Source organism: Amphibalanus amphitrite, unplaced genomic scaffold (assembly GCF_019059575.1).
Source record: "Amphibalanus amphitrite isolate SeventyFive unplaced genomic scaffold, NRLGWU_Aamphi_draft 001478F_arrow, whole genome shotgun sequence".
NCBI lineage: Eukaryota > Metazoa > Arthropoda > Thecostraca > Balanomorpha > Balanidae > Amphibalanus > Amphibalanus amphitrite.
The window spans coordinates 65,693-92,469 of record NW_024882971.1 but is presented as its reverse complement, the minus strand read 5'-3'; the positions used below and the strand labels follow the sequence as shown (position 1 = coordinate 92,469).

Below are 26,777 nucleotides of genomic sequence, written 5' to 3'. Positions count from 1 at the left end.
ACTGTCGTTATATGCGCTAATGCTCTCTCCATTCCGTGGTGTTACTGTTGTGTGTACTGTTGCAGTCCCCAGACCGTGGTGTTACTGTTGTGTAAACTGTTGCAGTCTCCGTACCATGTTGTTGCTGCTATGTGCACCGTTGCAGTCTCCACGTAAACTAGTGCTACTGTTGTGTGCACCGTTGCAGTCTCCACGTAAACTAGTGCTACTGTTGTGTGCACCGTTGCAGTCTCCATACAAACTAGTGCTACTGTTGTGTCATGTGTGCACCGTTGCAGTCTCCGTCATTTGTTTTATGCTGCGTATTATACCGCAATCTACAGGTCGCAATGCATCTGCTGCATAAACTATCACGGCATCAATATTCTGGTGCTACTGTTATGTGTGCTAATGCAGTCTCCATCATTAGATGCCAGTGTTGTGCGCTAATGCAGAAACCATTCAGTGATGTTACCGTCCTGTGTGCAGTCTCCTGTCCCTGGTCCTGTCGTGCGGACTGTTTCAGTCTCTTACCGCTGGTGCTACCACAGTGTGCTTTGTTACAGTCTCCGCTCCTGGTGCTACCGTCCTATACACCATTGCAGTCTCCGCTCTTGGTGCTATCGATGTGTGCACTGTTGCAGTCTCCTTTTCTTGTGCTTCTGCCGTGTGCACTGCTGCAGTTAGGATGATGCGACTGCACTCACGTATGGTGATGCAGTTACTATCCGTCGTGTTATTGTTTCATGTGCCGTTGCATTCACTCGTTTCGCAGTGCTTCTGTTTCGTAACTAATTGCAGTGTCAATTTTACGTTCCTTGCCTCTGTTGAGTACGTTGCATACTTACTGAGCTTATATCGTGGAATGTTGATGATAGCCGGATTCTAAAACTCATAAGTTAAACAAGGTTCCGAATGCCTATCGTCAGTGACTAAAAAAGCAGGACCGTCTTTCATTTTCACCGGTGATTCTCCGTCCGAGAGGTAGGTGTTGTGTGTTGGCGGGCCGCCCAGTGTCAGGCCCAGTTTCCATCCGAGAAAACAGAGCGCTCGGCGGCTTCCGTCCCACGCGGCTCGACTTTCGTGGCGTCTCACAGAGTGCCGCGCTCCGGGCGGCCACAACGAGAGCACACGCCGGCTCTACATAAAACGGCTCGTTTATTTCCGTGGACGCCGATACCCGGCGCGTTGGGCAGTCACGTGGGATGCGTGGGACACGGCGAGTCAGACACAGCACATTGGCGTAATGAACACACAGATACACACACTCTGCAGTAAACACACGGTGGTGAACACACGATAAAACACAAGCTCGACGATCATACGCTGCTCAGATACGCCATAAAGCTCTGGTGCCGCCGGCCGTGGCAGCACTGAGTGCGTCTCCACGGCGCGGCACTAGTTGGTGAACCAGCACCAACCCATTCCAAAGAGAGCTTCCAGAGCTCACCTTCTTCTGACACACACCACACTGCGGTCCGATCATTCGCCGAGTCCCGGTTCCGACCGCCGTACTTTGAGTAAAAACACCGGAGCGCGCTCCGGAGAGAGTTCCAGCTCGGGTCACGGATTCGCTCCGCTGGCTGCGGCCGCAGTCACACGCCTCACGGCCGACAGCGCGCACTTTTCCCGTTTCACTTTCGCTTTTTACGCACATTAACGCGAGTCTGTTACTGTGTGCAAAAAGACTGGCAAGCGCGGCGCCGGTCCTTTGGAGTCACGTACAGCGTGCGTCGTCACGTCACGTCCGGTGCGTTGCGACACGTCCGGTGTTACGTCCGGCGCGTCACGCGTCGGAGGCGGTCACTTGCTCCAGGATCCAGTCCGTGAATTTGGAGATGCGAGTAGAGACTCCGGGCAGGTTGGGTTCTGCGCAGCCGATGCCCCAGCTGATGATGCCGGCCAGGAACCATCTGCCGTCCTTCCCTCGAACTTGTAGCGGGCCGCCAGAGTCGCCCTAAGGGAACGGGGTCAGGTTAGGTCAGTAGGGGTCATCACAGACTGGCAGGTGAAGGGCCTTTGAAGGCAGCTAAAGGCAGTTTAATAATGAGTACAGGGTAGCGTTGTGTCAGCGCATCAAATCATCAGCTTCGGTTATAGCTGAAGCCAGCAGGAGCGGAAGTGAGTGAGCGAATCGGATCTATGAAATCAGAGCACACTAAATGAATAATTAGTCTTCCGATTCAGTCTGCGGAGTGACCTCGCATGTGGGCCAGTTCACAGAGGTCACTGGGACTATGCTATAACACTTCCGGCGACACCCGCCAGCACACAATTACCGTTGATTTACCCATCCCCACAGACTCGGCGGTCTGTTCCAAACGGCCTTCCGTCCCATTCAATAAGTGGACTGTCTGGATTTATTTACCGGGCGGGGCCGTAATGTGGGAACTGTGCTGGCTATGTTGAGTGTCGGTGCGGTGCGGCGCAGCCGGCTGCTCTGTGGTGGGGAGCGCCCATCTGCCGCGGCAGTGAGCGCCCACCTACAAACTGGGTTAGTGGGCGGAAGGGAGCACACTGGACCGCGCCATTACGTGATGGCGTCACGTCTCATCCGCGCCACTATGAGATCAGGCGACACGCACGAGGACAATATGACCCACTCAACGGAGAAAGTTAACTGTTGATGAACTTCCGACCCGGCGAAAATATGACTGGTAATGTTGTAATGTTAGTGGTCCTAATCCTCAGGCCAGTTAGTTATGCATTTTATCACTGGGCTACATTATTGTTATGTAGCTTTTCAAGAAAATCTTTGTGATACAAAGTAATTCATTGAACGATTTCCTGCTTCAATTTAAAAGACAATTGCCTTGTCAGACAGACTGGATCCTTTCTCTCGTTGAAAGAGATCGTTCCTAGCAACTGAAAGGGACAACCGCACAGTCACTGAATCAATTCGCGTCCAGTGCAGTCGATCGGCTACTTTCGCCGGGCGTTTGAGCCTGCTGGCTGAGTGGTTTGGCCGGTGCTAGCGAGCTCTCCGGGAGACTCGCCGGGCGACTCGACTCGCCGGCTCGGCGTGACGCTCTCACGGCGGCTGTGAGCAGCGGAAACTGAGAGTGGCGATACTGGGTCACCGGGTGAGAGACGGCGGAGGGCGGGTGGGCGACTCCGGGCTGTCCGGTACCCTTCCGTACCGTCCCGCTGGCAGCGCCGCTGAGCTGTATGTGTTGAGCGTTGAACCCCATCAAGACCATCTCTTTAACCCTCGCCGGCACAGGCCATTTTGCGTCCTTCGACGGCACAAGGGGGGTTGGTTGGTACGACCCCCCCCCCCTTCGCGTTTAGCCCCTGATCGAGCTAGAGCTTCGCGGAAAAAACGAGCGTGTTGCCCGTCACGAGCGGAAGCCGATGATACCCAATTTTAAGGTCCCAGGTCATCGGGTGACCTTCCAGGTCAGGTCAATGACCCGAAAACCGGGAAAATCGGGACCTGTTAGAAAGTCGTAAAGTGTGGCTGCTATGGGGTTTTCCGGGGTTCTGATCACGAATATCGTGTTAGTTTTGATCAGAGATGATGTTTTTAAGCATTTAGACCAGGTCGGGTCAGGTCAGGTCAGGTCAACCGGTAGGGGTTGTGACGGGTATTCGTAATACGTGTCAACCGCCTCTGACAGCTTCGCAACATGTTACGAAGGCACCAAAACTACTTCGTAAATGTTCAAATGGTTGCTAAATTCGAATTCAGCTCCAAAAACTAGCCTAGAAACATGTAAAACTCGAAAAAGTGAACCGAGGTCACCCGAGGTCACCAAAGGTCAATGACCTGACCTGACTTTCAGGTGACCTTGACACCCACCCTAATGTATGGGAGCAACATTAAATCACATGTTTGAACGTTTGAAACCACGAAAAGCTTGCAAACGCGCGGCTAATGCAAGCAGACATACGCCGAATCGCGATTTTGGCCAAACATGGTCACGGAAAAGAGGTCACACGTCAAAGGTCATTGGGGTCAGGGTCATGAAATTTTCAGGGAACGTGTAAAATTGATCAATGCGAGGGTACTGAAAGTTTCGTTGCGATCGGCCGCTTTTTACGCGAGTTATTCGCGAAAAACCTTATGGGGGGTTGCATCAACCCCCCCCCCCCCTGTGCCGGCGAGGGTTAAAGTATTGGCTCCCTGTGGTGTGCCCAGGATGGAGAGTGAGAGGCTTTTATGCATTGAAAATATACCTGCCGCACATTCGGTGGGCAGTTTGTCAAATGATATTCGTTCCGACTATGATGTTAGTATAAGTATCGCCTCGATTGCAACAAAAGAGGGCAGCGGAGACAGCTGTCATCACCACTCTGACATGACAGTGACATATTCTGGAGCAGGGAAGGGAAGCAGAGGAGAGGGGCGCACAAAGCTATAGTCCGCACTCCGCGCTTTGCAGCCGATGACGTAATAATTATCTGACGTAACTCCGAGTTTCGCGTGTTCCGACAGCACAAACGACCGTGACTGACTCGGGCGGTTCCGGCTGGTGCGCCGACTGACACCAAAAGCTCGCGCTCGCTCACTTTTACCGGCCAGATCGTGACGCCTGAAACACTGCCCAGAAATAGCACGAGCTTAGCTTTAAATAGTTTGCAATTATAAGATAAATACGCCTTGATGAAAAGCCACACGCTCGCCATGAACACACCTAACTCATCAGGCTAAACGACACCGGAATCGAGTTTCCACTCATGAGTTGACACGCTGACACGGTGTGCGGCCGGTCCAGTCGCGTTCAACGAACCTTCTCACGGGCGGCCAGACTTCCCGGCGTGAGAAAGAGAAACGTCCACCGACAGGCAGCCACATACTGTCTACGTTCCGCAGCGACAGGGAAGCCGGCGATCTGACACCGCGGCACCGGATGTTAGAGACGCTAACGAAGGTGACGATCGTCAGATCAGTCATCGGGCCTGTCTTGCAGTATATCGTAATAAGGTGCTATTTGGGCGGAAGAGTTGTTTCACATCTAAAAGATAAGCTTCCAAGGAAAGCAATTATCCGTCGGTGGTGTGTTTTAAAATGCGTTTGATGTTCAGTGTTGGGTTGATACGTCAGAGCTACACATACCTGACAGGCGTCGATTCCTCCTTTTTCATATCCGGCACAGAGGAAGATGTCTGGAATGTACTCGACGCGGCCAGCCTTCTTGAACATGTTCTTGCACTTGCTGTTTTCCAATATGGGAACCGTGGCCTGCAACAGTCGGCACGATAAAATTAACACACAGCTGATTAAAAATATGCGACACGTAAGCATTCATACCTACATGTTGTGATTGATTGGGTAATAAAAAACGTATACCAATGTTGCACCTACTCTAGCTGCATAGTAACAAACACAACGTTTTATAATAAGGTAAAATTCCATTGACAGATGGGTGTCTGATTTCCAAATTCGGCCCCGCCATCCTGATATGCCTGGGAGGTTAAGCTCGATATGATCGGAACTTTCCCCTCCAAAGTGAGATGTGAACCGATCGTGTCGGCGGCGGCCAGTCATTGTGCAACAGCCCGATAGAGTGGGGCGAAAGTGTACCCACGGCGCCAGCATTATGCACTTGAGCACCCCCAGGTCTGCTCCACGAAAGGCAATCGCACAGACAATGCCCGAGAAAGGATGATCTGCTAAAACCGGTAAAGAGACGTGAGCTTATCGCAGACACACGATATAGCGGACTTTCCATTAGAATAGCGAAAGAAGAAATGTTAAGGCAGATGACACCTGCCTTGCATAGACAGACAAAATGTACACTGAACTGCCTCTGCTGTGGCGGAAAACATCAGTGGGTCGCATTTCCAGGAAACTTGATTTCTTTTTGACACAAATGACTAATTAAATATCTCGGATTTCTTTACAAGATTTCTATGAAACACTAAGCACCCTGGAATGCATATAACCTTCATATTGAATCAAATAATCACGGAAAGCGGCAGTGATGAAGTAATGCACTACCGCGCTAACCGACACAGCTGGCCTAATATCTGCGAGTGCCGAGTGAAACGATCCCACAGGAAAACTGGCAGGTAGCTACCTTCCGGCTCCATCAGCACCCAGGAACAGGGAGGCTGTTATATCCCACGCAGAGTCATGCGTGCTACCCAAATCCGCCCTCAGCCCCCCCCCCCCCCCCCCAACAGCTTGCCTAAAAAGCACGCCTCAGCCCTCAGTCTACACGGAGCCCTGTTTGCCTGGAGCCACCCCCCTCCCCCGTCCAGCTGACACGGAGACCCGGTTTCGTCACGTGCCTCCGACGCGTCGCGGATGTGGTTGCACAAGGTCATGTGGCGGGACATTATGACGTCATAGGCTCGCAGTGGGTCAGCCGTGGCTCAGTGTCCCTTTGCGCCACTGCACGCCGCAAGCGCAACGCGCTAAAATGAGCCACTTGCGGGTCGATCTGTACAACCCGTGATAGATCGACTTGCAATGCGCTGACTGACAGAATTTTGGATGCACATAGAACAAACTATCTGCTAGAAATGTCAGTTTCATACGAATCATGCCATGAGCAACCCAGTTACGAAATAATAGGCCATCAGCAATGCTGCTAAAGTATGATTTGTACACAACAGGAATTTCCGCTAATGATAACCTCTATGACGCATCACAGTCTGTGACACACCACAAGGCCGCTATGGGGTCACCGTTCACCAGCCCAACTCATGCGTTCGCCTAAAAGTATGACAATTGACTTTTTTAATTTGCATTGCCTGTTGCTCTCAGTACCACATTAAGACACTTTATCACCCGCTCTCTCTTTACCACCGCCCGTCTCGCGTCTCATCGACTTCCCGTGCTTTCAGTCTCATCATTTTTATATGCTTGCCTTCACGGCTACCGTCTTTTTGTCCATTATTCTACCGAGTATATTCGTTAATTCGCCTATCGATCCATCCATCTATTTGTTTATCCGTCTATCCGTTGGTCAGTCTATCATCCATTGTCTACCTTTTGCATGTCGTCTACCATTTAATTCGTGTTTCCACCCCTGTCTTCCTCATCTCCCCTTCAAACCTCTCCCCAACTGCTCCCATCTCCCCACTGACCTGCTGTAGGATGCCCGGCTGGATGCCGCCCTCGCTGAGCCGACCCCAGCCGGTGATGGTGGCGTTATCTCCCACCATCAGGTCGTCATTGCCCGGCAGACAGATGGGGTACACGTTCGGCGCCAGCTCCACCGGCCGGTCCAACTTCACCAGGGCCAGGTCGTGCTCGAACGAGTAAAAGTTGTACTTGGGGTGGACGACCTTCTTCAGCGCCCCGCGCTCCTGGTATGGGTGCGGCTCCTTCAGCGAGCCGAAGTCGTACTCGCCGACACGGATTCGGATCTGGGCCAACAAGAGACTGCGGGAACGGAAGTTTGGGGCTGGTTAAACTGCAGGCATTGGACGTTGTTTATGATGGGTTCAATAAGCTATTGCTGTGTTATATAAATGACTACCATATACTAGTCGTGTCAATTTCAGAAAACGTATGTCCAAAGTCCGTCCAATGTCCAATGCTTGCGTCGATTGTCCGTCCAAAAATGTCCAAGCCAGCCATTTGTCCAAAGATGTCCGACACCTACGCAATAGTTTACACTCAACACTGTTATTTAATTTGTTTTTCATGTACCGTTACAAGCTCAAAAGTGTTAACCCGCGACCTGGTGGGGGGGGGGCTACTTTTTGCCCCCCTCCAGACTTTTCTATATATCTCCAGAACCGCTGCGCCGATCGTCACCAAACTTTCAGTACCTTCCCGGACATCAATTTTACACATTGTGACCAATTTTTTTTTTTACAAAAGCTATGATAGGTTGGCCGGAAATGACGCATGTTCTGCCGTTTTCGACCCAAAAAAAGGTTTCGCGGGAAGAGGTGTCAGGCCTATCTCTTTGCAAATACAGAAAAATGTTTAGAACATAAAAGCTGTAGAATTGACAGGGCTACAAAACTGCTATCTCGGATTTTTGGAATTTTTTTATTTTGACCCCAAAAAATCAAAAAATAGATTTTTTGGATATAACAGTCGAAAAATCCCAAAAAGTTTTTTGAATTTCGCAAAAACCGGAATATATGTGATAGTCCTTACCGCTTTCCATCCACATACCAAATTTTAGATTGATACCTCTTTTTTGGCGAAGTTATAGCGAAAAAAATGTTTAAAATTGATGACGTCAAATTTTCAAACTCAATTTTTAGCAGTTCTAGACCCCGTAGCGCAAAAAAAAGACAACCATTAGACTCCCCGTGACGAGCTGCATCGAATCAACACCCATTTTATGCAAAACTATCAACTTTAAAATTTGACCTTTTTTGGCCTGACCTTGACCTGACGTTGACCTGACCTTCACCAGAAAGTAACCTAAGCCGTACCTGATAGTCTTATAACCAACACCATTGAGTTGGAAATGAAAAATTGGCCATAAAACATGCATCACACAGCCTTAGTAAAGTTGGGTTCATGTGACCTGACCTGTGACCCTTGGTGACCTGACCTGTGACCTGACCTGGTATTGTCAGTGACCTCTAATAGCAACATATCTACTAGGCAACTGACGCCCTATCGCTGATTCTCGACAAAATGCGTTTTCCTCGGTGTTATAGCGCATTCCCTAGTAGACCCGTGAACGGTGAAACATTTCATCTTTGACCTGACCTGTGACGTCTTCGGTGACCCTGAGGTCAATGAAATTTGGTTTCCTTCGACAAATTTGACAGGCCTTTCGAACGCCGTTTGAATTTTGCGGATCCGTCCAGCAGTTTCGGAGATACGAGGGGGGGGGGGCAAAAAATAGCCCCCCCCCACCAGGTCGCGTTATAAACAGACCCCACCAGGGCGCGGGTTAGAGGGACTATCCCACCTTTAACATGGGGTTTGAGTTGAGATAGCCAAGTTTGCGGCGAGGTTCAGAAACCATTATCTATCTAGGTTTCAACCCCCGCGGCCTCTTGGTGTTGAAGAAATTCGTTCTCTTCATTTGAAAATGGGCCTTGAGCAAGGCCCTATCTTCAACATGGAGCGACCGTTAGTGTGACGTCACCTCGTTTAGTCATTCTGATTTAAATGGGTTTGTTCGTTGAAAAATCGCTTAAAATTTGGTCTGAACTTTGTTGTGGTGCCTACAGAGTAAAAAGAATCAGCTTTATGACAGTAATGTGGCCTGGGGAAGGAGGTAATTTTGGGCTGTGACGTCACATATTTGAAAGTTTGTGTTTGGAATATGGGAAGCCTAAGATGTTGAATGAAAAATAAATGCCAGAACCGTGTTCCTGGTCATCCCATCTATAAAGTCGGGCACAATTTAACTGGTTTTAACAACATTTTACAAGGTGGGATAGTTCCTTTAATCATATCGAAAGCTGAGCTTTCTAATAGCCAATCAATGTTAAACACGACTACTTTTTTTAAAAATGTTGAAGTGTAGCAAGCGATTGTCCAAAGTTGTCCAAAACCTGCTGCCATTGTCCAACCGAATTCCGAATTGGACATTGGACAAAATCGGAATTCCGAAGATTCAAGTTCCGATTGACACCACTACCATATACACACCTGACGCATTTTACTTATGCACGGTAACTTATAGACGTGCTTACTTTCTGTCCACATTCCGGTAGGTACACTCGGGGGCAGATTGATGTTCCACAACTCTTTATCCACCGGGTTCCTATGGCTCAGCATTGGCAGCAGCCGCCTGGTACCGGTAGACTGTGCCGCTTCACTTACTTGTCAAGCGGCACAGCCTACCAACACCGTATGCCACCGGTCTGGGTCGGTGGCTGGAAGGCGATGTGGGCCGCCTGTGACGTCAGCGCAGCGGTGAGGGCCGAGCCCGGAGGCATGGCTCGGGTCGGCGCGGCGCGGCGGCTGGCGAGGGCTGAGGAGTGAGGTGGGGTGGGAGCACGGACATCGCGCGGCTGAGCGAGTGTAGTTAACTTTCGCGTCTCAAGGCGCCAATTATTCTACCTAACAATTGTGCTAAGGCAGTTGTTAAAATGTCCTATCTCCAAGACAGCGCCTATTATCATACTGGCAATGCGCATTACGACACACTTAAGCGTGGCAATGGGACAGCCGATAGAACTTATGCCACTCGTGCATCGAGGTGCGGAGCTATATTTTGTATAACATATTAGTATTAAGGTTTTGATTGAGCAGATTGGTGTCTATTGTCTCGCACGGCAATCGTCCAGAGCCGTGGGATTTGGGGGTTATGAGTAGTGCCGCAGCCAACGCTCCAATTTAAAGCGATTATTACTGTTGCTCTAATATGTGGTCGAAGCCTCCAATAGCAAACCTTTCCAACTAGGAGCCAAAAAGTCGGCCACTCAGGGGGGCTCGAACCGGGCTTCTCCCACCGGCCAATTCACGACACGAGCGTTCATCCACTGAGCTACCGAGAATGGTCCTCGTCCGCACAAAACAAAATGACATTGACCCGCTGACCGCCAATGACAGTATTGTGACATTTCATCGCGTTTGACCGCGGCGGGTGGTCGCTGGTTTCGGCAGCTCAGTGGATACACGCTAGCGTCGTGGGGTGACCGGTTGGAGAAACCCGGCTCGAACCGTCCCAGGTGCACGACTTATTTGTTCTTAGATGGAACGGTTTGCTATTGGTGGCTGCGACCACACATTAGAGGAACAGTAAGAGTTGCTTAAAGTTGGGACGCCGCGCTATCCAAAAAACCCAGTTCCCACGTCTCTGGACGAATGCTGTGCGAAATAATAGACACCAATGAGCTCAATCAAGGCCTTAATACTTATCTGTTAAAAACAATGTAGCTCCGCAACTCGATGCACGTGTGCTATAAATTCTATCGGCTGTCCCAATGCCACGTTTAAGTGTGTCGTAATGCGCATTGCCAGTATGATGATAGGCGCTGTCTTGGGGATAGGACATTTTAACAACTGCCTTAGCACAATTGTTAGGTAGAATAATTGGCGCCTTGAGACGCGAAAGTTAACTACACTCGCTCAGCCGCGCGATGGTCCGTGCTCCCACTCCACCTCACTCCCCAGCCCTCGCCAGCCGCCGCGCCGCGCCGACCCGAGCCATGCCTCCGGGCTCGGCCCTCACCGCTGCGCTGACGTCACAGGCGGCCCACATCGCCTTCCAGCCACCGACCCAGACCGGTGGCATACGGTGTTGGTAGGCTGTGCCGCTTGACAAGTAAGTGAAGCGGCACAGTCTACCGGTACCAGGCGGCTGCTGCCAATGCTGAGCCATAGGAACCCGGTGGATAAAGAGTTGTGGAACATCAATCTGCCCCCGAGTGTACTACACAATAAAAAGGCGTTTTACTTTAAGTAATCACATTCCTCATGGTTTCGTTCCTATATCGTTTCCAATCTCACTCACTCGTCGACGCAGTGCGCGGCGGTGGCGGCCCACTGTTCGTTGAGCAGTGCGCCGCCGCACCGGTGGGTGGTACTCAGACCGAAGAACGACGTACGCCGCACGGACAGCTGCCAGGGGAAGCTGCCGAACGGGGCGCTCCTGCCGCCCACGATCCGGCTCAGCGGGCCCGAGCCGTCTCCGAGCGGGAACAGGGGCGGCACGCCGCACTCTGCGGGAGCGGGAGGAGGGGTTAGAGAGGGACAAAATGATATGAAACGTTAATCTATTTTATATTACGTAGCTTGAACTTCCTTTAAAAAAATATCTGTTGGAGTATGTATCACGATTCAGAAGTAGCGTCCGTAGATGCAATAAACACTCATAAATAATCGTAAATGGCGCTAATGCGACGCAATTTTAGCGACGCCAGCCAGTAAACGTAGAATATTCCTTTGATAATTTTGTCATTCATTTGACCCTTGATGTTAATTTAGTCCCTACTGTACTAATTACATCAATAATCACCGTTAAACTCCCGGTATATTACCTGGCTGCTTTCCGGTGGCGTTAGAACCGGTAACCGCGCTGAGGGTGGCCGGAGGCTCCGTCTTGGGACTGCTCTCCGGCGCCGGGGTCCCAGTGGACGCAGCGGGCCGCGGGGGTCGCGTAGGCCGGGTGGGACGTGGCCATGGTGTGGAGACGTCGGGTGGTGTTTCGTCCGGCACTGGGTCAGTGATGGTGGTGGTGGTGATGGTAGTGGAAGGTGTAGTGGTTGTGGTGGTGGTTGTTGTGGTTGTTGTAGGTGGTCTAGTGGTGGTGGTAGGTGTAGTGGTGGTGGTTGTAGTTGTCGTGGTGGTCGTCGTTTTAGGGACGGTCACCGCCGCGCTCCCCGCTGTCACAGTGTTGCGCGGCGGCGGCGGCGGGCGCGTCGGTCGCGTCGGCCGTTCCCAGAGCGTGGTGGGACGCGGCCGGTCGGTCGTCACCGGCCCCGTCGGCAACTCGTTCAGTTCATCGTCACCGATGAGGACCGGCCTTACGCCGACGAACGACATGGGCGTCGGCATCGGCTCGACGGGCTGCAGCAGCGACGTCCAGCCGTCGCCGGCGGCGGGGCTGGCCGTCGGCGGCGACGGCGGCGGCGGCGACTCGGGCAGTTCGCAGCAGCCGCCGAACATGAACCTGTCGGTACAGATGCCGACGGCGGTGCCGCCGCGCTTGGAGCAGTCCCAGACGAACATACAGACACCTACACCGCCGGTGGTCGTCCGACACGGCAGTGGTCGGATCTGCTGACCCTCTGTGGGACGGAGAGAGATCGCATGGGTCACAGTGAGCATGGGTCACCGGCGGTCACACTAGGTCACCTTGGGTCACCCTGTGTCACCGTGGACTATCGTGAGTCACATCGAGTCTCCGTGCATCATGACTGTTTACAGGGTCACGGCCGGTCATTACAAAAAGTCTGAGAGTATGTAGTCAGAGTGGCCACTTTCTGAAGGAAGCGGAAAATGTGTCGGAACGGGTCAAAGTGTGTCAATGGCAGAACTAGGCTAGACAGGAAGCTGTAGCGAATGGTGCATGATTACATCAGAACAGGACTTCGGTGGGTAGAAACCTTTGAACCAGACTATAGGTGGCTAACGATAACCGTACCAGACACCAGTCACACAAGTACACACATATGGCTACATTCTCCCAGAGCCTTCGTTCTATCTTAAATCAATTATTAACGAAACGGGAGCTGCAGAAAGAGCGAGCTTGGGTGGGGTGTAACCAGACTAACGGGAACTTTCACTTTCTTTCGCTCGATGTGTTGGCAACACATCTCAGGATATACAAGAGTGTTACAATGGCCGCCTGCCGTTCGATACTCACGTATGGCGCGCGGGTCGCGCTGTGTGAAGTAGCCGGGCCATGGCAACCCCGGTGCGCCGTCGTGATGATATGAGTAATACCCGGGAGGTGGTGATGGACGCTGCGCTAATGAAATGTGAAGCAACACGGCGAACAACACTGATTGTAACTCTCTCGAATGACAGGCTTTCTTCTTCCATGGACCTGAAAAAAAACAACGTAACGTCAGCGAAAAACGTTAAGACATTTAGGTATCCTTCCCACATCTGAAGGAAGCTGAAATTGATTGTCAGCTTTTTATAATAGCGATTTTTGTGGGAATTTGAAAGGATAGGCATGTTTATTGAGATCTGAGTTTTAAACGGTTTTGATTGAGATCTGAGTTTTAAATTAACATCAGTGTGTTTACTGCTTTCTACTCACACCATGTTTTGACTGGTGCTATGCTCATTTGACTCGCAGATAAGAACGCTTGCCATACTGGATCAGTCACTTCTACAGTGAGCATTCACTCTGAAACGTATAAAGTCTCAGCTCCAAGGGCAATGCGATCTCCGATCGGCGTTTGCACGACACGCTCTATGTACAGCGTTAAACGCTCACTTGCGCAATATTTGTCAAACTTTCTTTAGATCAATCAGCATTGCTGTTCAAGCGGAATGTGTACCCCCCAGTCCGATCGTGATTGATGAAACTGAATTTCTCCCCGAACAGTTCGATTAAAGCGACTGGGCTCTCCAGTCTCCAACAGGCACCAACGTTGTCTCAATCGGAACTGTCGGCAACGGCTATTTATTGCTCAAAGCATGACTTTCATGCGCTCGAATGCGTAACTATGGGTATACTATTCATCTTACGCATCGCCTCGTCTAAGCATGACAAGTCATACACACACGAAAAGATCGCTTCAGGAAGTGTTATTGAATACGCTCCGGTTGTTTTTCAATAGAAAAACACAATTCTAACGAATAGTGTTTGTCTTTTCAAACATCCTGCGGTTATCATGATGAGCCTTTTTCGAGCCTTCTCTGATGAAAGGGTGACCTTGAGGTCTGAAACCAGCCCAAACAGCAGATCAAAACTAAAGCACCGGCTTCGCTAAATCGACGTTCATCCTCCTGTATAAGAAATCGCTCATCGTTTCACGGCCAACTTTCCATTTCTCCTCATGCAACATCATCAGGTTATCAAGACACATCAATCCACTCACGGCTAGAAATTAGCTCTTGGGATCGATCGGATCATATCTTAATCTGTCACGCTGCACCGGTTCGGGGCGGAGCTGACGAGGCAGCCGGCTGGTCTGGAAATCAGCAGGCACTGGCCCACTGGTCACGGAAGGGTGGGGGGAGTGGGGAGTGGGAACCGGCAGGACCACCCTGGACGACCCAACCCAGGCGACCGGTGCGAGCCCGGTCAAGGCCGGAGAGAGAGAGGGGGATGGAGAGAGAGAGAGAGAGAGAGAGAGAGAGAGAGAGAGAGAGAGAGGGAGAGAGAGAGAGAGAGAGAAAGAAAGAGAAAGGGAAAGAGAGGAAAAAGAGGAAATGAAAGAGAGGGATGGAAAAGGAGATAGGGATTGAGATTGTGAGAGAGAAGAGGAATAGTTTTGTTCTGCTGAGTACGGTTCATCATTTTTGTTTTTTTTCGCACTTAATAAACCGCCGGTGGAATCCGGTTGAAGGAGGAAATAGGGACGGGATTGGAAAGAGAGGAGAGAGGAGTAGGAGAGTGAGAGAGCCCTTGACAACCGCTATCGAAAGTGGCTTCCACTGAAGTGGAGACCAGCTAACCACGACTCAGCAGGCCGAGCGAGTGAGAATCGATTCTTCGTCAGCAGTGCCACTGACAGGTCGGGCTTTCAGATGACGCGAATCTGATAGAGAGGAAACGAGTTTCAAAAGCGGTAATTGGGATTATGATATGTAACTTTGCTTTCAGCCGAGCTTTGGATTACGGTCATTTAATAACTTCGAATTAGCTAAAGACATCTCAGTTCCGCTGCCGTGAAGCTATAGTTTCGGAAGTTCGGAACAAAACACGGAACTACAATTGAAACACAAGAAACTAAGTTATAACACCACTGCACTACAGACTGCAAATTCGTCACTCGTTCCGTTTCAAGTGTGTTCAATGTTCAATGTTCATGCTCCGCATATTACATCGAGAAAATCGCCTTTGGAGTCGGTGCGATACAGGGCCCACGCCCAGTGCCCTGGACCCAGCAGAAACGGCGGCTGGGCGGTGGGCGGGCGATGTCTCAGCTATGCGGCGGCGGCTGGGAAGCGGATGGCGGCGGTATAGTAGCGGGACAGGCCGCGCCCGACCAGCCTGACCGGCGCCTCAGCACTGCCCCAGGGCAATCCGTGACGTCACACACCTCTGACACACTGTGCGGCGGACTGGTCTGGCCAGATGGACCGAGGAGCGCGCTGAGACCCGTCTGCCCAGCGCGGCGGCGGGCAGGTGTTGGCCGCTTACCGAGCATAGAAAGTGAGATCGGGGCCGGGCCGGGGCCGCCGGCCCAGCCTGGCCTGGTCAGGCCGGTCTGACCCGATGCATGGTATGCGCGCCGATGGTGCGTGGCACACTGTGCTGGTGATTGGTGCACGTTACGGTGAGATAGCGATCCGGCATGGCTGGCTGCAGCCTCGCTGATGGTTGCAGGGACTGGGTGAGCCGGCCAGGCCCGTCCCTGGCGGTGTTCCGGAGCTCGTGCCGTGCCGGATCGGTCCCCGATCGCCCAGATCTGTGTCACTGCTGGCGCCCGAGCGGAAGACGAGGAAACGCGTGGCCCGCCGGCGGTCCACGGAGCGTGCGTGAGCGCACGGACGGAAGTACGATATAAACGTCCTCACGCGCCACCCAAGCATGCCTAAGTTGGTCGGCACTCGGCCACGAGACTGCGTGGCCCGATTTCTATCGATCCAACACTGACGCCTTGGAACAATTGTCTGGGCATTGTCTTGTGGATGGAAAGGTGGCTTTGTTATTTGTATTACGCTAATAACCTCGATAGGTAAATAACCTGTTGTAATTAAACTGGCGAACGCAGGCGACATACCATGGCAATTGAAATGTCATACTGCCAATATGCAGACGTCAGACGGTTTGCCTGAGAAAAAACGTTCTTATAATGCCGTTGTATAGGGTAAGGGCGGGTAAGAGTACGCGGGCGATAAGAGTACGCATCAGCTGTTTCGGTTGCTTAGCAACGCGGGTTTGTCGAGTTCATGAAGTGACATGAAGCCGCCAGTGCGTGTTTGTCACCAACGGAACGTGGGCGTTGAGCGGTGACGCTGTTGAGTTTAAGGCGATGAATATTATTTTTGAGCGTTATGATATTATTATGGTATGGTACAATAATTTTGATACTTGGCAGTTGAGGTAAGGTACATTTCCGCGATTGTTGTGGGAAACTTGTGAGGTTATCTGGGGAAATACTGTGCAGTGCAATATTCTGTTTGCGAAGTTTTGCACAACGTTTCGGGGTTGTTTTGTGCGCGAATTGCATGTACGGTAAGAGGACGCACTGTTCAGGAGGGTAAGAGTACGCAGAATTATACATTAAATCGAATATACAGAAGTATACAATTATTAAAATATCGCTCAATGACGTTTGTTTTGTAGGTATATCATCAATGGAGCACTGTGATGCAGATGCGTACCCGAAATTCTTCCAAATACGAGTTATTCTCCCTTTTGATTGTGCATTTTTTTTAAAAGAAACACACGACATGATTATTTACTGATTTATAGACTTGAAAGATTTATTTTATGTTTTTCTTTTTGGATACTAGAATTAACTTAAATGCCTTCTGAGTTTGAAGTTAAGCATTTGGACAGTACAAGCTGCATAGGTGTGTGTTCATATGCTTGCGTACTCCACCCGCCTGGCGTGCGTACTCTTACACACCCCATGTGGTAAGAGTACGCAACTGCACGGGTCAGAAAATGTCAGTTTTAAACCACTTCCATTTACGCTGAAGGATCGTTGCCCCATGGGATGATGGCTAATTCAATGAACTTTAATATTCCCTATTTGCGATTTCTTTCTTTCAAATATTAAACAAATGAGAGCAAGAAATCCACTAAGTGCGTACTCTTATACGACTTCACCCTACTGATTTTGACGATTAGTCGTCTTCACAATGGTATTGGTAAATGATCTCTTTCTATTTTTGCGTCGGTCTCGGCCGGAGCAAAACATAACAGGCAGGGAGTGCAGTGTGTAAAGGTGCTTGTTTTTAAGATAGGAGCGAACATGTCTAATTTGTCATTTTTTTCAGCGGCTATCCAGGAAAACAAGGCTGCATGACCATTCAGAACAAGGACGTCGTGATGAAGCAATGCAAGTCACTGTAGAACGGTAAACACCGGCGTTTACCGGAAAACAGACATTTTCCAGCCGCACTTAACCCGGCGGCCGCTGGGCCTCCGCGCCACCCGCCGGCCGCTGGGGGGGGGGGGCATATAGTTGCCCCCCCCCTTTACTTCTGCGACGATATCGTCGCAACGCGAGGAGATACAGAAGCGAAACTTTGCACACATCTTCCTGAATACCTAGCCGAGGTTGTGTCCAAATTTGGTGTCGATCCCATTTGAAATGACGTCACAGTGACGTCATAAGTGAAATTATAGATTTGCGACTCTCATATTCCTCACGATACATCGGATATATGGGACCGAATATAAAGGGCCGATTATTGGTCAGAAACTAGATGGAAGTGTAGTTAGATATTTTAGGATGACAGCAGGTGCTTTCTAGTTCATTTACAGTTGAGTTTCATGCTCAGCGTCATCAGAAACGGTCCATATCGGAAAACGACAAAACTTTATGACGTCACTGTGACGTCATCTTAGGTGCTACAACCACCAAATTTTCCTCAAACATTGCCTAGGTATTCATTTGAAGCTATGCCAAGTTTCACGCTTGTAGCTCATCAGGCTTCGGAGATATTTCACAAAACGTAAAGGGGGGGGCAACTTTATGCCCCCCCCCCAGCGGCTCGTGGGTTAAGACAGTAATAACCCAACAGACGAAATAATGCAGGCTGATCGATACTTGCAGCAGCGGACGGTTCACTCCATGGACGTATGTGACATAACATCCATGTCGGGCATTTAGGTGCATTTTGTACGTTATAGCGTACCGCTGTAATACTGTTTTGATATAATGCCACTCTGTGACTCATTCCTGAGACAAGGATGAAAGTTCGATCCCGTTCCGCCTCATTTTAACCCGTTTATCCGTCCATTCGTCCATTTACCACTCCTTCACTCCCCATCTCCCCTTCGTCTAGCTATATTTTGATGAAAGCACACATCCTCAAGGGCCGGATGTTAACATGTCCCAAATGTGACATAAGCTATGTTTAGATGAAAGCATTTCCGCTCACTGCCCGGATGTAACACACACACGTCCCATTGCCTCACACCGGATACACACTTTGGCAACCATGGACTGTTGCGGACACACAAGGGGTGGATGAAAGGGAGATACAGTGAGTAAACCCCATATGGATACGCGGCGTCCTAAAGTAATCAAGTGTTTTCATCTGATAAGCATAAGTAAAGCGAGAATGCAGAATACATCGAGGACAAGGTAATAACAAAATAGCCAACGTCCAGCTTAAAGGCATTGAGACATTACCGTAGCAATTAACTAATAACGGCAGGTTGTTTGAAAAGAGTAGAAAAGGTGCATTCAGAAAACTCAATGTTGAATCTTGTTGACGAAAACTCTCAAGCAACAAACGGCCAAAGCATGTAACTTTCGCTGTGCAGCTAGTCATTATCACGAAACCTGGACACGATGTCACGAAGTCCGAGGTATGTCAGCCACTCGTAACCACACTCATCCCGCCGGTAGAAGACGACATTGCCCGTCACGGTCCACACTGTCATTGTCTGTTCAGCGACGCTGAGTACCGCTTAGCGCCATCACGCGTGCTACTGAGAAAGCCGACCGACCGGTCACCGTATTGCAGACAGTTTCTCCCGCTGAGACTATATACTATATAGTGCTGAATCAGTGCCCTGATAAGTTACGTGGTTCCATGGACGATTTTTAGCGCTGAATGTCTGGTGGAGTAAAAATATCTCAATTAGTTCAACTCTAAACAAATATACCACCTTACCACTACATTGAGAGAAAATAGAAATTCACCAATGAAATAAAAACATACATTTATCGTAAAATGTTTCACAAGAGAGAGAATTTCAAGCGTTCTCTCAAAATATTGAAAAGATCAATCTCCTTATCGTATGAGCCCAGCAGCTCCATGGTCTCGTAACTCCGACTGATTGCAGCTCTCAGAAGGTCCCAGCCGACAACTGGTCAGTGGTCAGGTCAGCGACCGATGAGTCAAAAGAAGTCAAAGCCAACTCTCGCTCGGCTGATTCAGGGCCCCTACAGAAAGACACTGCAGTGAGTTCACTTTCGCTCAAGGACCATGACCATAACGCAATTGTGGTACTTTGTTCATGTCGTGTAAACGATCCGAAACACCGTACGCTTATAATCGTAACTGACTACGTTAGCAGTTTATCAGGCCTAAATGTTTTTATTTTGAAACCGCTATAATCGGTCGTGAAATTATATTGCAAGGTAGGTATGCCACCAATTATTCAGTTAATCGCACCAGTAAACAAGCGTACCTAGTTACAGGTGTTTATTCGATTTTAGTGCCTACTTATACCTAAAGCAGTATAGAAATACCAAAATGAATGTGCACCGTCAAATCACTTTCCTTTTTATACAATGTCGCGAAACGTTTTTGTCGGGATAACTCTAAAATGACTCCTAGCGTCTACAAGCTTCCCAGAACGTCTAATTATCACCAAATTAGACAAGCACACTCTTCTGTTTTACACTATTATCACCTCACTTAGGTGAGCTTCAGTGCTTCAGCAGCAATTACCTGGTCATTTCCCGGCCGGGACGGCGGGTGGGCTGTTCATTTAGTCCCCGTGCAGCATTCAAACACGACAATGCGTACGGTCACGGGGCGTCTCCGTTACACACGCTGCCCACACTGTGCGGCACCGAGTCAGAGGTCGTGAACTCCATTGTGTTGGTCCAGTATGCAGCGGTCAGCAGCGCAGAGAAACGGTTCGACGTCCACAATGATAAACGTGAAAAGTTTCTCCAGCGATTTTCCGCTGGCTACCTTCTAGCGAAACCGTTTCTCGTTTCTTGTTTCTGTACCCGGCAAAACATCTCTAGAAACCGCATGTCCCTTTCTGCATGTTTTCCAACAAGCCATATTTTATGGATATTATACATTCAGATTCGGATTGAATACGTTCAAATCTATTGCATTTCGCAATCTCCCACTACTATTTCATGTGCAGTGTGCAGCTGCTGCGAGTCGATACTGCACGTTCTGCCGTAGCTTGCATTCGGGCCAGCCCGTGTATCAGCCATGGCCGATCAGAGATCTCTCGTAGAGCGCGGCTGTGGCAGCAGAGAAATCAGAACGGCGCCGACTGGTGAGCAGCAGCCGACCCCCCTCCCCGCCTCTCCCCCTCCCCGGACCGGCCGGGCCAGGGCAGAGCACGTGATCTTCGATATACGACACCGGCGGCGGTGCTGGGACGTTAACGAGAGTGTTGCGAGTATTTCTATGCGTACGAAAAATTCCTGAATGAACCGAACGTTTCATTATGTTTCGTGCTAAAAGTGATCATTCGCTTTTCAGTTCCTACCAGGATTTTAGAGGAAATGTAAATAAAGAAATAGTGAAAAAATATTTAAAATAAGACGAATATGCTTCGATTGACTAATATGGCTTCCATATTTATCAATCGGAACCAAAAAGCAAAACACTACGGGTAGGCCCTCACTAGTCAACTGAGATCGCAGATACATGAATGAGGGTAATACGAGTGCGTTAGCTCAAAAGATGCTGGCTGCACCCAGACAATGCGCGAACGAAAGCCTTCGCGAGCAAAGCAAACCAGGATGCTTTGTTTGGACTGACCTGACCTATCAGCACCCACAGAAGCATCGCATTGAAGACATGACGCGAATCGCCGGTTTCTACTCACCTAATGTAAAATCCAGTGCTGATACCATTGCGAAAATCTCTCTCGGACGCTCACCCTTCTCACATCTCCCCTCTCACACCGATCAGCACAGCAGCACCTCGCGCGCAGCGACCATCACCGCCGTCCGGTGCGTCCCAGTGGCACCCTTCACCGGGCGCGGGCCGAGAGAGCGCGCCGCTCGCTCCCCGTTTGTGGACCAGTGGCACGTGCGGCGCGCGCCAGACACCGGAGACGGCCCAACTTTCCAGCTGGGGGCCACAGAGACCACTGGCCGGCCGGCCGGACCGGCGACGGCGCGCGGAGACCGGCGCGAATCGGGTCACTAGCCGCCGGCGAAAGGTACCGGCCCACCTCCCCGGAGAGACGGCCCCCGCCGCCCGGCCGACCGACCGCGGCCGGTCCTGTCCGGTCCCAGTCCTGTCCAGTCCCAGTCCTGTTCAGTCCCATTCCTGTCCCAGTCCTGTCCCAGTCCTGTCCAGTCCTGTCCCATTCCTGTCCCAGTCCTGTCCCAGTCCTGTCCCAGTCCTGTCCAGTCCTGTCCCAGTCCTGTCCCAGTCCTGTCCAGTCCCAGTCCTGTTCAGTCCCAGTCCTGTCCCAGTCCTGTCCCAGTCCTGTCCCAGTCCTGTCCCAGTCCCAGTCCCAGTCCTGCCCAGCCCCTGTCCAGTCCCTGTCCAGTCCTGCCCAGCCCCTGTCCAGTCCCTGTCCAGTCCTGTCCAGTCCTGTCCAGTCCCAGTCCTGTCCAGTCCCAGTCCTGTCCAGTCCCAGTCCTGTCCAGTCCCAGTCCTGTCCAGTCCCAGTCCTGTCCAGTCCCAGTCCTGTCCAGTCCCAGTCCTGTCCAGTCCCAGTCCTGTCCAGTCCCAGTCCTGTCCAGTCCCAGTCCTGTCCAGTCCCAGTCCTGTCCAGTCCCAGTCCTGTCCTGTCCGGTCCCAGTCCTGTCCCAGTCCAGTCCCAGTCCTGTCCGGTCCCAGTCCTGTCCAGTCCCAGTCCTGTCCCAGTCCCAGTCCTGTCCAGTCCCAGTCCCAGTCCCAGTCCCAGTCCCAGTCCCAGTCCCAGTCCCAGTCCCAGTCCTGTCCAGTCCCAGTCCTGTCCAGTCCCAGTCCTGTCCTGTCCGGTCCCAGTCCTGTCCCAGTCCAGTCCCAGTCCTGTCCAGTCCCAGTCCTGTCCAGTCCCAGTCCTGTCCAGTCCCAGTCCTGTCCAGTCCCAGTCCTGTCCAGTCCCAGTCCTGTCCAGTCCCAGTCCTGTCCAGTCCCAGTCCTGTCCAGTCCCAGTCCTGTCCTGTCCGGTCCCAGTCCTGTCCCAGTCCAGTCCCAGTCCTGTCCGGTCCCAGTCCTGTCCAGTCCCAGTCCAATCCCAGTCCCTGTCCCTGTCCCTGTCCCTGTCCCAGTCCTGTCCCAGTCCCAGTCCTGTCCCAGTCCCAGTCCTGTCCCAGTCCCAGTCCCAGTCCTGTCCAGTCCCAGTCCTGTCCAGTCCCAGTCCTGTCCAGTCCCAGTCCTGTCCAGTCCAGAGTCGTCAACTCCTGTCAGTGGCTGATCCATTTATTAACTTTTATATAGAAAGGCCAGCCATTTTTCTTACAAGTCTGCAACAGTCGCATTGTTACAACCAGTATAACGTCTTTTGGGCGACCTGCTTCAACTCTCAAGTGACCTTACGAATCCATTGGGATAGAGATAGCGGACTGACTGAAAGTCAAGTGTTCCTTCCTCAGACACGAGCAGAGCATTGTCAGGGTGCAGCCTATGGTTACTATAGGGTCGGAAGGAGGTGGCAGATGGATTCAGAGAAGGGTGATGATCCGCTCAGTGCAGCGGTGTCGTAAGGTGTCCTCGGGATGAGTGAGTCTCCATAGTGACCTCGCGAGTACTCGAGCAGTAGGTATGTAGTGGGTGGTGGTGACGCACATATACCCCCTCTGAGTCAGCTTAGAGATAGTGGGAGAATTGACACTCTGGAAATTCCTATATTACGTACAATGTAACTCATTTAGCTGTTTAAGGTAAACGTATCGAGGAGTATAAAAGATAACAAGTGACGGAAAACATATTATACTTTTTACACAAGGAAAAGTCAACAAACAAGGCGCACAAAGACATGATGACAACACATTGTGATAATAGCAACCACACGACAGTTATGAAATCGCATTGTCTGCGTGAGCAGCCATCAATGAATCACGAACAGGAAAATGCGTGTCTGGAGACATGATCTGCCATAATTTGAGCTTCATTCTGCTAGCACAGATTTAATTCGCCTCCAACGTTGCTCAATTTCGATTCCGATATGGATGTGGTTAGCGAAACGCAAGTTTATTCCGATACTAGATGAAACACCATAAGCATCGGAACGGAATCGATTCTATGTCGGTATTCCAGTGACTAATCAACCACAGCTTCATTTACGCTTTCCTCCCTCCTCCCAGTCCCCACCCCCACCTACACTCACCCAAACTCTTTTTATCACCGACCGGTGGTAAGTCAGACGTCAGGTCAGATTAGCAAAGATCCAGTCTGTGTAGGCGGCCACCCGTGTGTAGATGGCCGGGAACTGATCTGTCCCGCACGACTCCATACCTATCGACCACACTCCCACCACCTGATACCTGCCTCCCTCAGTGGGCTCCATCAGAGGTCCGCCGGAGTCGGCCGGACACGCGGCAGAGTCCCGCGGCGCGCCGCCCACGCGACTCACGCACAGCTTGGTCCCCTGGAAACCGCCCGGGAACCGTGCGTCGAACAGCGGAGTGCGTCTGTAGGTCTCCTCGCAGCGGTTCAGGTCCGTCAGCTGGAGAGGTGTGTCGGCTAGCTCGGAGGCCGGGTGACCGTCCCGCTGAGTGGCGCCCCATCCTGCCGCCCAGAGCGGACCACCAGTGACCGGAGACTGCCTCGGAGGCAGACACACCGGCCACAACCCCTCGGTCAGCTTCACTGGGGTCGAGAGGCGCACCACGGCTACGTCATTCTGCGCGCCGTTGAAGCGCGGGTGGCGCACCACGCGCGAGATGTTCCGCTGCTGGTGTCGCAACTCGTCCACCGTCAGCAGGTCGTGGTCGCCGATAACAGCCCCCCACCGTTCCGGCCTCCTCCGGGTGCATACAGTGCGCCGCCGTTAGCACGTGCTGATCAGTGATGAGCGCTCCTCCACAGAACCAGCCGCCCAGACCAGCATCCGTCCAGCGACCGAACAGCACCAGCCACGGCCAGCGGCCCACGTGAGCACCCACAGCGCCCAGCTTTCCGCGCGACCAGCGCTTGGTACTCCGCACCACACGGTACGGGTCGCCACAGCGCTCCGGCAGCGCTGGCTGCGCCGGTGGTACGGGAGGACGGGAGACCTCCCAAGGCGGCGCGGCGCTCCACGAAGACGGGAAGAGGATTGCTGAATCCTCCTCCGGCGATGAGGCAGTGTTAGGTTCTGCTGAGGGAGCTCCAGAGGCTGGAGCGGGGTCAGACGGTGCTGAAGACGGATCAGCTGGCAGAGGTGGTGGCTGCACCGTCTTCGGCAGACGCACGGGGCCAGGTGGCGGTGCTGGAGTCGACGCCGGAGCTGATGCTGATACCGGTGTAGGATCATGAACCGTATCATACGACTGAGTCGACCCTGGTGTCGACGGTTTTACTGGCTCCTGTAACGCTGACTCATCTACCGGCCGCTCCAAAGCAGTCGAGCCGGCTGTACCCTGCGTTGAATCCGCTCCAGCAGTTGAGTCCGGGCAGCAAACGAGAGGCATCGCTCCTGAGAAGCCACACGTCACCGGTCGGGCCTGCAGCAGTGCCTCTCTGGTCCGGAACGAGGCACACTCTGTGATCCGCACACACCGCTCGTCCGGGTCGTGACACGGAGTCTGACGCTCGTGGAAATTGAACGCAACACCACCGCTAATGAACACACTTATAGCCACCAACTCCAAGAACAAGACGATCTCCATCCCGGCGTCTGTGTGTTCCTTCCCCCAGCGTCCTGCCTCCTACACTGAGCTATACCTAGCGGTCCGTTCCCTTCGCTGGACGGTGGTATACTGCAGGAAACACCCGGCAGACATTGTACGTGATCATCAAACGTTTTCCGGCTCACAGATCGGCCTAGCACAGCTCGTGACCAGGGATTCTCCAAAGGAAGGTGGTAATTACCGTTTAAGAGGGAGCGTCAGGAGAGGCTATGGATTTGATTTGAGCTGACAAGAAAGCCGCTTTGAGCTTTTGTCTCTTCTCATCGCAACGCCACGGCATACTGTGGTGGAATCTTTCTAATAATCTGCCTTATTCCTCACTCTTCCAGACTTATATTATAGACATCCTGGGTCGAGGTGACGTACCTATTTATAAAAATATTTATTAATACAGAAAGAAGACCTTGTGTACATATATCAGTTATTCAGCCACTGCTAACTGGCAAACATAGAATAGAACGGATACTAATCATTAAGCAGGCCTTCTATAAGATTGTCACTTATTAGCTAAGAATGCCTAGTCATGTTCCCAGCAATCCTTTAGTGTTTCCATCATCATATTTCCTAGCAGTAGGAACAGGTAAAAATTCCTTTAATTTTATGTCTATTGAGTACATGCAGCTTATTTGTGAATCCGAAAAGAACTACATACCTACATGTGTACTGTACCTACTTTATATGCAAGCGAAGCGTATGCTGCTAACTCGTGTTGCTTCTCTCGGCCACTCCTCAAGACCAGGCAAGGCATGGGAGTAAATACGACAGCTGCGTTTATGCTATTTACGTTTGTTAGAAACAGTAGGCAAATTCGAAAACGATAGCGGCGTTGCTGCAGTGTTGGTAACTAAGTATGTAAAACTGTGTAAGCTGATTCTACACAAGCTCCATTTGCTATTCAATACATCGAACTGAATATATATATGTAGTAGACCAGCCCGAGTAAAATGACTCCACAGTCCAGTCCGCTTTATGGTTCGGAACGTAGGCGTCCTATAGCCGCTGACAGGCTTATCAATAACATGCATTGTTCCTGGTTCAAGCTTTTTGTTATTATTATTTGTAAATGTTTCATTTAAAAAGGAGAGCGTTATCATTGCATTTGAGCACGCTTCGGGGCTGTGTTCGGAGATTTCAAGCTAAGATTCTCATATGCGAGGATAGTTAGGTGGTGGTAGGTACTTACCTAACCTACACTCTTTCAAATAATGATGCTGTTTTTCGGCCAGCTGTTGCACAAAATCATCATCGCCACCGAACAACTTTGTCACTTTGGTGTTACTCCCCCAGCTTAGTTGAAGTTCCCCTCGATTTGGTGTTATGCCGCTTGCAGAAATGCAGTCTCCGATGTTAAACAATTTATTGTTTCCTTGCGTGGGCTTTTTAACATTTACCAAAAGCTTAACTTAAAACGGATTTTCTAGCTCTGCGTAACAAAGCCGTCAATGAAAGGTCAAATCGGATGTCAACCGATTTGACAAACCGCTATACTCGTATCGAGTGTTATTTTTCGATATGTTGTAGCTTTATTACTTCATGCCTTATTGGCTGAGTTATCCTTCATAAACTGTCGATAGGGGAGAGCGGGGAGAGTTGTATCATGTCCAAGTTGTATCAGGGCGAATTGTGCGAAACTT

At 51.0% G+C, this 26,777-nt stretch overlaps 2 protein-coding genes across 3 annotated transcripts; both read right to left on the bottom strand.

The window, feature by feature from the left end:
• Positions 1-1,118: 1,118 nt before the first annotated feature.
• LOC122373332 (serine proteinase stubble-like) lies at positions 1,119-21,562 on the bottom strand. Of its 2 annotated transcripts, none has more exons than XM_043351294.1 (7): positions 21,198-21,562; positions 13,170-13,352; positions 11,842-12,591; positions 11,316-11,523; positions 7,018-7,315; positions 5,039-5,164; positions 1,119-1,936 (listed from the first exon to the last, which is right to left on the bottom strand). In XM_043351294.1, exons 1-7 carry the CDS (start codon positions 21,223-21,225, stop codon positions 1,766-1,768), a joined length of 1,764 nt encoding a protein of 587 aa, XP_043207229.1. In that variant the 5' UTR covers positions 21,226-21,562; the 3' UTR covers positions 1,119-1,765. The 2 variants fall into 2 exon arrangements, with proteins under 2 accessions (XP_043207229.1, XP_043207230.1); XM_043351295.1 differs by having other exon boundaries at positions 13,170-13,269; positions 21,252-21,466.
• Positions 21,563-23,678: 2,116 nt separating this feature from the next.
• LOC122373334 (chymotrypsin-like elastase family member 2A) lies at positions 23,679-25,122 on the bottom strand. Its single transcript, XM_043351297.1, has 3 exons — positions 24,949-25,122; positions 24,265-24,498; positions 23,679-24,203 (listed from the first exon to the last, which is right to left on the bottom strand). The coding sequence occupies exons 1-3, from the start codon at positions 25,120-25,122 to the stop codon at positions 23,679-23,681; spliced, it is 933 nt and encodes a 310-aa protein (XP_043207232.1).
• Between the last annotated feature and the right edge of the window lie 1,655 nt (positions 25,123-26,777).

Excerpts from the sequence above, each read along its gene's own strand:
- LOC122373332 (XM_043351294.1), bottom strand. The coding sequence starts at position 21,225 with ATGGTATCAGCACTGGATTTTACATTAG. Across the intron at positions 13,353-21,197 it reads AGCACTGGATTTTACATTAG|GTCCATGGAAGAAGAAAGCC; the intron begins GTGAGTAGAAAC and ends GTTTTTTTTCAG. Across the intron at positions 7,316-11,315 it reads GCCGCGCACTGCGTCGACGA|TCTCTTGTTGGCCCAGATCC; the intron begins GTGAGTGAGATT and ends CCGTTCCCGCAG.
- LOC122373334 (XM_043351297.1), bottom strand. The coding sequence starts at position 25,122 with ATGGAGATCGTCTTGTTCTTGGAGTTGGTGGCTATAAGTGTGTTCATT. Across the intron at positions 24,499-24,948 it reads CACTGCTGCAGGCCCGACCG|CCAGCGCTGCCGGAGCGCTG; the intron begins GTGACGTGTGGC and ends CCACCGGCGCAG. Across the intron at positions 24,204-24,264 it reads ACCCGGAGGAGGCCGGAACG|CGGAACATCTCGCGCGTGGT; the intron begins GTGGGGGGCTGT and ends CGACACCAGCAG.